Raw genomic sequence first — 12,957 nt, forward strand, 5'->3', positions numbered from 1 at the left:
ATAAAACATCCTTTTTCATAGCTGTACAGCAGAACCACCGCCCTCTAGTGGCTGATCCTGGTCGCTGCTACTTAATATTAGTGATGTATACAGTAGGTCCTAATATAACACATGGGAAGGAATTCATCACTTGGAAATGACTGGAGAAGAAATTTGCGGCCAAACAATATACATGTAGCGGGCATGCTTATAAAGTTGTTTTGCATGTTTGATTCTGAGTCAAAAGTATCCCATACATATATGGAACGTGTTCTGGGTAATGTGTGCGTTTCTTTTTATATGATGAACCATTCTGTGTAATATCTTCTATACAAACACACAGAGACCCAATTAGAATTCATCTTTATTTTGTCAGTCAGTGTTGCCACAAATCACTTCAAAATATGCCACAATTTGCTTTGGCATGCAGTTATGTAACATTACATTTATACAAGGTAATGGAATAGATAATTATCACAGGTTTTTACAAAAAAAAAAAAAAAAAAAGTATTGACAACCAAAGCTGTAATTGAGATATATCTATTTACAGTTACAAATATTAAAGGCATTGCAATTTAACAGTCTACGTCTTGTAAACTACGCTTGGAGAAAAAAATAAAAGCTATATGATGTGCTTATATTCAAGAATGTTTCAATGTAAATCTACTCATCTCTTACATACAGTCTCTACTCAGAAAGTTGCTATTGTGTTAGTCCTAAATAATATTTTACAAAACTAAATATTCTGGTAGGAGTAATGATAAGCCAAACGAATAATTAAACATGTGCAATATATACATTAAGACAACAAATAATTTACAGAACAATGTAAGAAAATGTAAAATGAAAGTGCTCGTAAATCTTCAAGACTTGAATTATAATGGAACCAAACAATGTGTTATTTTACTCATTCAAGACAATAATAATAATAATAATAATAATAATAATAATAATAATAATAATAATAATAATTAAAAACACAAGTAAGAGCGCTTATAGTTTTTGGGAGAGTTGCTTGTAAACATATTAGACACTGTAAACTTATTTGCATTGTGAATCATTCAAAAATGATTTCATAATGATTAAAAAAACAATGACAACACACTTGGGCATACTCTATTTTTAAAACAAAAATGAAACACAGTGTAAATTTTGTGAGGTGTAATTATGAGAAGGGAAAACGAAAGCTGTCCGCTCCTGTGTAGAAGAACAAGAGCAGTTATTCCACATGCAGGCATACAAAAGGAACTGGTCTAACTTTAGAATAAAATAAGCCTTTCCCTCCATTCACCATGTGTAAATTATTTATCTGTATATTTAAACTATAAGGTCCTCTTCACAGAATTGTATTTAAGAGAAGGTATAACACATACCTTGTTGCAAGCCCAAGGGTTAGGGTTGAATTAGTTAATACTGAAGGAAAATAAATACAACTAGTAAACCCCCCCCACCAAAGCCAGTAACTGCACCCTTTCGGTGCCCGTAAACTCTGCAGCTACCACAATGAAAATGCATGCTCTTAAACTAACCTAGTAATGTAATTTATCCCCAAAAAGATGGTTCAATGAAGAGAAAAGACTCTTATCAGATGCCATCCCTAACAAAAACCCATTAACCAGGAGCAGCATTGCACACAGTGTAGGCATGTTTATTTATTTCTCTGTATCACGATCTCAAAATAAGTGTGTCTGTCAGTAGAATAAAATGTATGTTTCAGGTATGGAATATAATATGATACGTATGAAGCCTGTAACGAACCCTGAATTCCATGCATGAAAACATGTTTAAAAGCAAAGCAATGTAAAAGTATGGCTTACATATTGTATAGACAATGTCATAAAAAAAAAAAAAAGTTAAAAAAAAGTTAACATTTCCTAACATATACTTGAAAAACACATTTAAAGGATGAAAGGATGTACAATACTGATTACCTTGCTCCTACCAGACCTGTGTATTTTACAAACAGTAAAGTTTGTGAATTTCAAACAGATTCTTCATGGAAATCCAAATTAAATGTTAGTTATTATTTCCACTCTGAATAAAATAATAATAATATATATATTTTTTTAAATCGGACGATTTCCAGGAAATCATAGAAACACAAATAAGTTGAAAGTTGCTTTTAAACTCTTGGTGCCTTTATTTTCTGAAAAATCAAGTCCCTAATATCAGTTCTCTGTCCTGAGTACCAGTACACTGCTGAATCATCTTTTATAGAGAGTTTCGTTAGTTATTTCATTGGCGATTAGACTGATAGATATCTGCAGCACGGGCCACCTTGACTCCTCCTAATCCACTCCATCAAATCCTTGTGCATTTTCTATTGCGATGTGAAGTTTCTCTCGCAAATCCTCAAATGATTCATATGGAGGCAAATCCAAACGGTTGAAGCTGAAAAAAAAAAAAACATATATATACATACAGTAATATATTAAGTTATAAAGCGGTAATGAGAAAGATAAAGATCGAATTGTTTCTACTAGCTTTTAACTTACCAAGTGTGAGCTCTAGGTAGTTTGTCAGGTGTTCCCCACTGTTCAATGGTAAATAACTGTGGTCCATTAGATCCTACATCATACAAAACAGTTAGCTCTTGCATATATTGGTAGAGGAACAAGGAGAAAAAGTACCCATTGGTGTGCTAATATTTTTTCTTTCTTATAAGCCGTTTATTTAAAGTACTTGCATAATGCAGGGCCAAAAATGAAAGCTAACAATACTGGTCATTTCCAATATACTGGCTAGTGCTACTTACTGTATAGGAATGTTTAAGTTGCACTATTGAAGCAGAGAGGTAGATTATATACCGTTCTAAATATACTTTACAGTGGCTCAAACATTGGGTCTGTGATAAATGGACTAGTTTCAGAAAGCCAGCACATTTTACTTGGTAATTTTCCAGAGGAGAGGTAATTCAGCTTACCATACAACTCTGCAAAGCCATTCATGGGCACTCGAGAGGTGCCAGTGACAAACTGCAGCAGTCGGATGCGTTTTTCTGCATCCATTAGTAGCACCGTCTAAAAGATGAAAGGGCCAAACATTTTGTCTAGTTTAAACGTGTATCTGTATAGTTCATACTTAGCAATTTTTCACCAAATGACACTCCATTGTGGCTAGTTCCCATGAGACAAAAGGGTCTGGTGTTTCATTCGACGATTAAACGCTTTGCTTTTACTCATGTGCCCCACTTCGAATAAACTGACATCAAAGTTTTAAGAAAAAGAAAAAACCATGAAGGTTTACCTTCCAGAACCACTGTATGACAGGTTGTGTTGTACAGTAGCCATTCTTGTATTTAGTGTTTTCCCTCCAGTCATTCACATCAACATCTCCAAGTCCACACATTAACAGCTTCACAGAACACAAATAATGAAGTGAGTGATACTATAATGCCAAACAACAATATCAGATACAACACATTCTTAAAACACAATAGCTTACACATATACCTCCAATTCATTTTCATCAAATATTTTGATGAGATCCAGAGGTACCAATTCATAGAATCCCTGAAAATAAAACAAAAAGGTAAAATTAGGATATATGGATTTGAATGGGTTAATACAATAGATCATACAGAGCGGAACAATAAGACATGCAGTTAGAATGACCAGCACTCCATGATGAACTAGGATACGTTCTTATAAGCTCGGGTTATTATACATTGAAGCAAGTTTAATAATGTTAGTTATGGGCGCTACAAATCAGGGGGCAGCTACACTTGTAATTTTACAAGTTAATCTAGTAACATACACCTCCCTTCATGGCTTATGATTGTATGAAAAATAACATCCCCATGACCTACATTCAATATTTATATGTAAAAGTTACAAACATATAGATGGACAGACAGGACAAGGTTCCTCAATATAACACGACATTGTTATATTACAACTTATTATACAGAATGTCCTAACCAAGTTTTACCTCAGTTACATACGCAGTTCTAGATACAAATATAAGACAGACATACAGGTGTCACTGTGTATCTTCAGAATACTGTATATGCATCCCCAATAGGGAAGAAACCAACAAGAAGTTGCCATCTAGTGGTAAAAAATGGAACAGTATATATTTTTGTTTTTTTTTCTGAACATTTGTATAGCCAACCTCATACAGAACATTTTTAAATTTAAGTTTTTAATAAATCCTGTGAAAAGTGAATATGATTCAGACTATAATGAGAGCCGTGTAAAGATATTACAGTATTGCACAGTTTTATTACCGACCTCCTTGAAGGCAGACATCTGCTGCTGTACTCTGTTCACAAATCTCCATTGGATAACCAGGCTATCAAAGATAGTGTCAATTATTAACAAGCAAACAAAAAGCAAGAAACAAAGCCGACCGTCCAATTGTCTCAACCTGGCTAAAGCAATTATAGATGCAGACAGAAAAAAACTAAATCCAACATGCACGCCAACAGTTATCATATAGAGTTCAGATTCTAGTACAGGCTAAATCAGGTTTAAAATATCTGATTGCAAGGCATTTTCAATCTAAAGCAGGGTCAGCATTTCCACAAGGATACTTTCTTTCCATATTCCCCGAGACAAAATGTGTATTTTGAAATACAGCTGAACACGTATTGTTATGATTTGTACAATGCTCAATGGTTAACTATTGAACAGTACTTACTGGATATACTCTTTCTTGTTCTTGTTTGTGACCACAATGTCTGATCCACCCAGTTTTAGCTCATGCTGATGAGTCTGAAAGAGAACAAAGAAACTTGTGTTCAACTGGAGGCCTTTCGGTTACTGATCTCTACAACTGGGGGGGGGGGGGGGGGGGGGGGGGGGGGGGGGGGGGGGGGGGGTATTGTAGTGCATCTATAAAATCATCAAATGTGGTCAACACACCTGCCCAAAGAGCTCCTCATCCACTGTGAATCTGAGGTCCAGCTCGGTGGGATCATTTTCCAGAATCCACTTCAGTGAATTGAAGTATTCATTGTCCTGTACAAAAATGAAAACATACATCCGAGTTATTGTTCTAGGCGATTCTTGAATGAATGCACGGAACGGCCAGAGAGATAATGAAACTTACCACCGATTCCATATCTTGCAGTGTTATTGGCTTCTGCAGCATCATTTTATAGAAAGGCCGAATGAAGAATGCTGTTGAAAACAAATGGATGTGCATAAACCACCTTTTTCTCCACCACCACCCCCCCAACATGATTTTTAAAGTCATCTACAAATTACAGATTGCCTACCATCCAGTAGCTTCCCATGGTAAACGGCCATTCCAGCAACTCGTCCGATAAACTTGAAATAAGATAAGTGATCTTCGTTGCACAAACCAGAATTGGGGTTAATCTGTAGGGTGTAGTTATCACTGTGAAAAAAATTCCACTGTTTAACCTCAATATATATTAGAAACAATTAGAACCACCAAATCACAAACAAGATAACCACGACCTGCATCCATAAATGCTACATGTTAAAATTACACATTCGTACATTCAGATGTCTAAGGTTCAACTGATAAAGATACATGCATGTGGGATATGAATATGCATATTTTCTATCTACCAAGAATATTTACGTATCTGTAGGGTGTCTGATCTTCGGGTGATTTTTTTTAACAAATTCAGGAGAATGCTTTTTTAAAAATCGGGTAGAATTATTCAATGAAAAAATCAGGTGAAATTGGGTGGATTTTCAAGAAAGAATAAATATTCAGGTAGAAATTAGGTTTTATTTAGAAAGTCGGGTTAAAATCGGGTAAAACCCAAAAATGAGACGCCCTACTTATCAGACCAACAAACTGAACTGTGATTCATTTTAAATTGCTACTGTAACTTTCTCGCTTGAAAATGCACCTTTTGTCCATGTTAAATAAAAAATAAATAAAAAAATGAACACATTTAACAGAAATGAAAATGACTTTAACAACATGAATTCCTCTACTTACGTAGCCGAATATTCAAACAGTCCATAATAGGGATTGAACATTTCTTTGGAAATAAGGAAGAACCATTCCCTGGCAACACCTCCATAATCCAGGCCCTTCTCATTCTCAAATTCAATCCACAGCCGTGCTTTCAGGAAGTCTGCTCTCTTGATAGGCAGCAGTCTCCTGTAGGAGTCTTCCAGAATAGCATTTCGCCGCAGCTTCATTTCAAAACGGTTAGGAATATCAGCCTGAAAAATACATCCGATATTAGAGCTGAGGAACTAAAAAAAATCTTTATTACACCATTAAAAATAACAGCTTAACTTAACATGGAAAATACTGACTTCTTGTAATAACTGCCATGATCACAGCCAAGTCATCACATCTTTTAAACAGAAACAAATTGAAAAAGTAGCAGAGTTTCATAATCGAATAGATAAATTAAAGCCCTGAAAGAGGCCTGTTGTGAGCTGTTAAAACAGCGTCTGGAGTATTTAAACGTCAGGCTTTACAAAATTAGAGCAAACTGTAATTTTGTTGTGTATTATAATTAGAGCTTACTGGTTTCTTCATCTTTTTTCTGAAGTACTCGTACTTCTGTTTATAATCCCTGGAATAAGGCACAGCCTATGGAAAGAAAGTACATTGTATAAACGTGCTGACAAAATGAGGTGATAAATTATGTTTTTATTCTGTAAAAGTCTATCTATCTATCTATCTATCTCCTAAACTAAAAGGAAACAAGGAAGTAATTAAATCCAGTCATGGCTGTACATTATTCAATGTGTTAGCAGATGGAGATAATAGTTAGTAGTTAGATAGTTGCCAATTTAACCGAACAATAAAAAGAAACACAATAAAATATGTCACATTAAACCAATTAGTGTAATTCATTATAATTCAAACATGACACACTTTAAGCAAAGCAGTTGAGAAAAGTCACTATAACTACAAATCAGCATTGACACAATGTACAGTAAACATAATTACACTTACAGGTCCGGTTATTGCTGCATTCTGTAGCCGTGGATCTTCCCACTGTGTAGCTTTGGTGTCTATAAATTATTAAAACAATATTAGATGATAACCTACCGGAGAGGCTGATAACAACGTATTGTCATTTTTTACAACATAATATACATACTATGATCAATGTAGAATATTCTGCCATCCGTATGAACTCTCTCCTCCCATCCGGGCTACAAAAGAAAAGCCAAGGTAAAACAAGCTTTCTTTTAAACCAGGACTCTATTGTAACTCTTCCAAATAGGTATTTGAGTTCTGTTTCCAACTTGCAGTTATTTAAATGTAGATCCCATTCAAGTCACCAATAAATAAGGCAGAGTTACCCAAGTATAGTAAATCAGAACACACACACATATTGTTATTGTAAAACGTTTTATGGATATCCGTAAATCATTTTTATATGTATTCGTTAAAAGCATTCAAATGAAAGGTTTGCCAATAATACGCAAGGCTTACTGGAAGCGGCCCAAGGTCTGTAGGATCCAAGGAGGGTCGCCTTCTCACCTGAACTGGAATTTTTAATCTTGGATCCTCCTATTGGGATACAAACAACAAGGAACGGATTGGGAAATGGAATGTCATCTTTTGTTAACAATATGGAAGCTCTTTAAAATGTTTTACAAACAAGCTCTTCTAGGAGTACAGCAGTTCTGTTCTTGAAGGTCACCTACCCACGTGGTGGTTTTTGTATTGTGATCAATAAAGAAGGGTCTGCCATTGGGTGCACTACGCAATTCCCAGCCAGCAGGGAGGAATCCGCTTTCATATTTGGATTTTTGAGCCAGTGAATGCTGAGGTGAAGTTTCCGGAGAAGGTTGAGGAGGGTGGTACACAACGGGACCCTGGGAGGACATGGCTTGCACAGCTTCTATTGTAGTCTATCAGAAACACACAACAGACAGTGAATGCACATTATTTTCACCCAGCATCAAAAAACAACTTATTGTACACATTACTTTTTTTCAGAGGGACAGGTGAATTGTTCTTAGCATTGTTCATAAATAAAAGAGAAAATATAGAACAAAAATAAATCTGAGAAGGCCAGTATGATACTGTAAACCCACTTTTACTCACTTGCCCTCAATTTCACAATGTCAATTAAATCTCTAACCTGAATGACTAATAACTGCGCAATGTACTGTATATTATGCGATACAACCGTTTTATAGTTTTGAACTTCATCTCTATAGTGACGGAAATTAATTCTAAATTTCTTGGGAGAAAAAACAAGGCCGCAGGCAGGGTTTACGATGCGTCAAAACAGGTTTTTGACTGAGTACTGAACTCCTATTCTGGTTTCCGTCATCTTCTTTCATCCTTATAAAAAGATGCCAGTTTCACTGCAAGGCACAATATATACTGAACCATCTAGTGTCCATATCGATTCTTGCACTGGTATGTGCTCTAAAAATGTAAAATCAATTTGCACGATGCACAGTGCATACTACCTGAATGACCGGGCGCGTCCATGTAGTTGTTCTGCTGTTATGATTTACATAGTATATTCTTCCTTTACTATCTTGCTTTTCTTCCCAACCTGCTGGCAGCCCTGACGAAGTGGGCAATAACTAGCAAAGAGAAACATCCCAAATAATATAAAATTACTGAAATAAACAAAAACAGAAATACACAGCAGCAGTAACACAAAACCAGTGCACCCTATTCATGCTGAAAAAAAAAACAAACAAACAAACAAACGAACAGCTGTTTGGGATATTTTCAGATTTTGTGCATAAAAAAATAAATAAATACAAATTAAATTAAATGTGTAGAGATGCCATCTCGAGTTTTTAAAAAGCATCTTTTTAAAAAGCTTTTTTGCATTTTAACCTGCTTTACATGCGAGGCACAAGCAGAGATGAACCTTCAGTGCAGCTAAAGCCCGTTTCGGACGGGAATAAAACTCAACACAACCTACTCTGCATCACAGACAACCCCCTTAGAAATGTATTCCAATGTAAAAAAAAAAAGACATGTAGGTTTCTCTTTGAGAAATATTACACCACTGCTTTTTAAAAAACAGCACCAGAACCTGATAAATTACAAGTTGAGATGTCATGTCATTATTTAATCCAATCAGAATAGGGCACGTCAGTGTTAGAGAACTTCCGCCATGAAATACAAATGAAATAAGCGAAGACATGAGGCCTATCTGTTCCGAACAAGCGCAGGATTATGAAATGTCTCAAACACCCCGGCTTACAGTGTAGCTCACGTCATTTCATACTCAGACCACCACGTCATTGAATTCATACCCCAGTGGAAGAAAAGTCCACATATGAGAGCTCTCCGGATATCCTCAGCAGCACACAGCGGTGGCCAGTGAATGTGGTGAGTTTTAGTCCCATCCGAATGGGGATTTATTTTTGACGACACCCAAGAAAAGACACCTTAAATAACCTGTCTGTCTTCGCTCAAGAACTGGTTGCATATTGTAAAGAAATTAAAAGTGGTCACCCTCGTTTGTTAGTTCCATCAAGTGACGGCTAAACTAGACAATGATTTGTTGATAAGACGAGCATTCTACTGGTGCTATGATGACAAAGTCCAAAATATTATTGTTTACCTAGATGCCCTTGAAGTAAAGGCATGAATTCCCATGTGTACATACCACAGGATGTGTAGGATGCTCTTCAACAGTAACTGCCTGTGCACTTCCCCTTCTGCTTGAATGGCTCTGAACCTGTTAAACAGAGAAACGCGGATGACAAAAAACACACTTTTTCATTGATGAATGTAAGACCCCAGTTCAAGCCAGAACAGTGCTTTATTAAGAAACCCAAACTTTGGCCTAATTAAGCTCCTAGTAAAACCTGCAATATATCAAACGGGAGTCCTATTTGCATTCCATTTTATTTGCCAGATGAATTTATTTAAAAGACAGTAAATTACTTTTTACTTCAACAATAAAAGAGCTTACCGTGATGGCTCTGCGTTGGCTCAGTTCGTCTGCAGGAGGACTCTGAACATCACAAACACTGTGTTCAACGGGAGAGTGAGGTGGTGGAGGAGACTGCTGGCTGTGGTTATTATACAGTGTGGTCTCATCTTCGGTTATTATTTCCCAGCTCTACAAGAAAATATTATTTTTTATTTTAAAAGAACAACAACGTGGTTTTTATTAGAGTAGACATTAAATCTTGTAACAAAAATCTATGTCAACAGAACAGTTTGCAATGTTTAATGGAAAGATATTTAAACAGGCCTGTAATACAACACAAACCTATCTATGTACACTTACATCGGGAGACTCTCTTCTCTCATGACTTGCCGCTTCAGATATCTGCCGGCGATTAGTAAAGGCATGATGTGCTTCATGGTTAATAGTTTGCTGTTGTTCTGCTTCTGCCTGACTGTCCCTAGAAACACGCACAACAGAAAACTTTAAATTAGACACAGTCCTATGTATACATAAACAGATGCCTTCTTTCTAAATTGTTTTAATACATGAAGATAATTAAAATATTTTTTTTCAGATCCTACTTAGAAAAACAAACTCCTCCTCAGCTGTAAGGTACAATTACAGTATGCAGTGAGCTGAACGTCTTGCAGATTTCTAAGAGAACAGAGATTAATATCTGTGCAGGATGTACTGTGCAGCATTTTTTTTTTTAAGTAGTTATGCTTTGTGTCTTCTGTGCACACTGGCTGGCTGAAAAGCTTTGCCATTACTAGGAGCCTACATTTTGTTTTCCATACATGCAGGATACATTTTTGTAAGCACTGTAAATAAACAATTGGATTTTACTTTTTTCCTTCTTCTTGTAAATGGAAAAGCTTTAGGAAAAGTAGCATACTGAGCTGTGGGCCTGTGCCATTGTGTCGTTCTGGTTTCGTGGTTGACGTAGTAGGTCCTGCCCAGGTTATCCTGTCTTTCTTCCCAGCCTGGAGGAAGCACAGGAAGCTGGCGGCACGTCCCAGAGGTGTCCTGTTGGTCCAATATTTCCCAGCCAGGCTGTAAAAATAAATCAATTAATGATCAATGAAAAAAAAAAAAAGCTCCACAAGTGCAGAACTAACCCAGACTTTAAAGCGGAGCGGGATGATATTTGTTCAAAATATGAGTTTCTGCAATGTTGACCTGTTCCTTTCTTAGAAATCCAGCACATAACATGGTCTACAATACGTGTGCCTTTACATTGTATGTGATAAATCATGCTGACATGCAGTAAGAGTAATACAACATACAACATAAATTCTAGCATGTACACAAACATGCATGCCCTGTTACATAGCTCTCTTTACTATACAACTGATCTAGCAATATCTGGCCTTGACACTGTACCATAACAATGCACTTACCAACTATGAATCCATAAAGAAACATGTGTGTCTACCAACGTCCCTTGGGACTGATTCTTATAAACAGATGGCTTTTTAAAATCTATATAGACTCAAAGATAGACAGGTGCATACATACTATGATTTTTAATAAGTCATACTGCACTTGCCTCTACATCTTCAGACTGTTCTTCATTGTCTTCTTCCGACCCATTGTTTTTAGGCAAGTATGTCATCTTCAGTCTAAGATGGCCCTTCACTCTGGATTTATGACTGTGTGGGACAAAGCAAAAATAGTTGGCTTCTTTTATCACTGTAATAGCATTGAGCACAGAGGCTTATAAGATCTAATCAGAATCCATTTTTTTGGACACAAAATTTGAGCAGAATTTTGCTTAGAAAGAAACAATAGTTTATAATAACTATCTACTGTAGCTTGTGGTCTACACCTTACAAACAAACATTAAGATGAAACTAAAACAAATAACCATGTCTTATGGAATCGAATAACAGAACATAATCCTGAGGTTTGCTACCATATGCAACTCTTTTAAATGTTAGACCAAATTGTAGTAAATTAGCAGCAAAAAAATGGGGCTTTGATAAACAAATGCAAAAAACCAGCCTACATGTGGAAAGCAGAAAGAAAATTGATTGATGTTTATGCATTGTAAGCTCTCATCAGTACAAAAAAGAAGAAAAAAATAAAAATAAAACATGTGTTGTGAATAATGAACAAGGAACTTTGTTAGGCTGAAATGTCTTTTTAGAGGCTTTCCTTAAGTAACCATATATGCACATTCTAACCAGCTAGATCTGGTAACTATTCTAATTTCTAATGTGAAACATTGACTTGCATGTTCTGAACACAACATTCTGTATAAGTGCAATCAGATTGGATTCTGTTTTTCTCATTTCGAATGCAAATGTCACTGCCCCAGCCTTTCATTTTTACCAATCAATGTAAATGCACACAACACCACACCACAGAGGGTAATGTAGTAATGTTTCTGACATGCATGTGAAGAATTAAAAACAACTGTATGAAATATACTTTGAAATCAAAGTCAGCAAAGGTCTAAACTATATCAATAATATGACAAATTGCCAACCTTCTTGGATGAAGAAGAAAATCCTTAAATGTGTATGGCCTTTCAATGTCAGGATTTTCTGTCTGAAATAAAAATCATAATTATTAAAAGTAACTTAAAAAAAGTAGGCATATCTATTATGAAAAAATAGGTAGTTTCTAGACTACCGTAATGTTCTCAATGACTTTTTTTATGTAGCCACTATCACAGTGTAGAAATGATTTCTTCTTTAAAAGGGTGTTATTACAAGGTTTTTCACATTTATCATAATAATCTACAGAATTAGAAGCAACGTAAACAGAACAATAAACAAATAGTGTTAGATTCTCTGAACAGCACGTTATATCAGTCAGCAATGAGATGGGATGTTAAGATAAACCATTTTAATAAAATAAAGAAAAAAACCCCACAAAATTTCTTATACAAAACCACCAATATCTTAATATTGTCTGGGGGACTCTTTAAAGCTGCCCCATACAATAGGTGCTGCAAACATTTATACAAAAAATGTTTTTAGTTAAACTTACTGGTAACTGCTGAAGAGGAACATCAACCTGACCCAGAAAATCATCCCTGGTCTAAAAAAAAAAAAAAAAAAAAAGAAACACAAGAAAAAAATATTTTGGTACCTTCTTATGCCGCCTCCTCATTGCTGCACATTAATTGCAGGCTTGAA

The 12,957-nt window shown here is 35.7% G+C and overlaps 1 protein-coding gene across 4 annotated transcripts in view; it reads right to left on the bottom strand.

The window, feature by feature from the left end:
- Window positions 1-330: 330 nt before the first annotated feature.
- The window catches only part of LOC121299165 (E3 ubiquitin-protein ligase NEDD4-like), a 32,323-nt gene continuing 19,696 nt past the window's right edge, over window positions 331-12,957 (bottom strand). For 3 of the 4 annotated variants that reach the window (XM_041226758.1, XM_041226759.1, XM_041226756.1), the window contains 24 exons: window positions 12,809-12,859; window positions 12,303-12,364; window positions 11,361-11,463; window positions 10,707-10,864; window positions 10,151-10,268; window positions 9,830-9,979; window positions 9,521-9,592; window positions 8,358-8,477; window positions 7,581-7,787; window positions 7,366-7,443; window positions 7,028-7,082; window positions 6,880-6,938; window positions 6,445-6,510; window positions 5,902-6,131; window positions 5,201-5,322; window positions 5,032-5,102; window positions 4,845-4,940; window positions 4,621-4,694; window positions 4,212-4,272; window positions 3,432-3,491; window positions 3,226-3,333; window positions 2,903-2,999; window positions 2,475-2,547; window positions 331-2,370 (listed from right to left, as the gene is read on the bottom strand). In XM_041226758.1, coding sequence (XP_041082692.1) covers window positions 2,268-2,370; window positions 2,475-2,547; window positions 2,903-2,999; window positions 3,226-3,333; window positions 3,432-3,491; window positions 4,212-4,272; window positions 4,621-4,694; window positions 4,845-4,940; window positions 5,032-5,102; window positions 5,201-5,322; window positions 5,902-6,131; window positions 6,445-6,510; window positions 6,880-6,938; window positions 7,028-7,082; window positions 7,366-7,443; window positions 7,581-7,787; window positions 8,358-8,477; window positions 9,521-9,592; window positions 9,830-9,979; window positions 10,151-10,268; window positions 10,707-10,864; window positions 11,361-11,463; window positions 12,303-12,364; window positions 12,809-12,859 — 2,394 coding nt within the window. In that variant the 3' untranslated portion in view covers window positions 331-2,267. The remainder of the gene's footprint in view (window positions 2,371-2,474; window positions 2,548-2,902; window positions 3,000-3,225; window positions 3,334-3,431; window positions 3,492-4,211; window positions 4,273-4,620; window positions 4,695-4,844; window positions 4,941-5,031; window positions 5,103-5,200; window positions 5,323-5,901; window positions 6,132-6,444; window positions 6,511-6,879; window positions 6,939-7,027; window positions 7,083-7,365; window positions 7,444-7,580; window positions 7,788-8,357; window positions 8,478-9,520; window positions 9,593-9,829; window positions 9,980-10,150; window positions 10,269-10,706; window positions 10,865-11,360; window positions 11,464-12,302; window positions 12,365-12,808; window positions 12,860-12,957) is intronic. The other variant, XM_041226757.1, reaches the window with a different exon arrangement.

Source organism: Polyodon spathula, chromosome 24 (assembly GCF_017654505.1).
Source record: "Polyodon spathula isolate WHYD16114869_AA chromosome 24, ASM1765450v1, whole genome shotgun sequence".
NCBI classification, from domain to species: Eukaryota; Metazoa; Chordata; class Actinopteri; order Acipenseriformes; family Polyodontidae; genus Polyodon; species Polyodon spathula.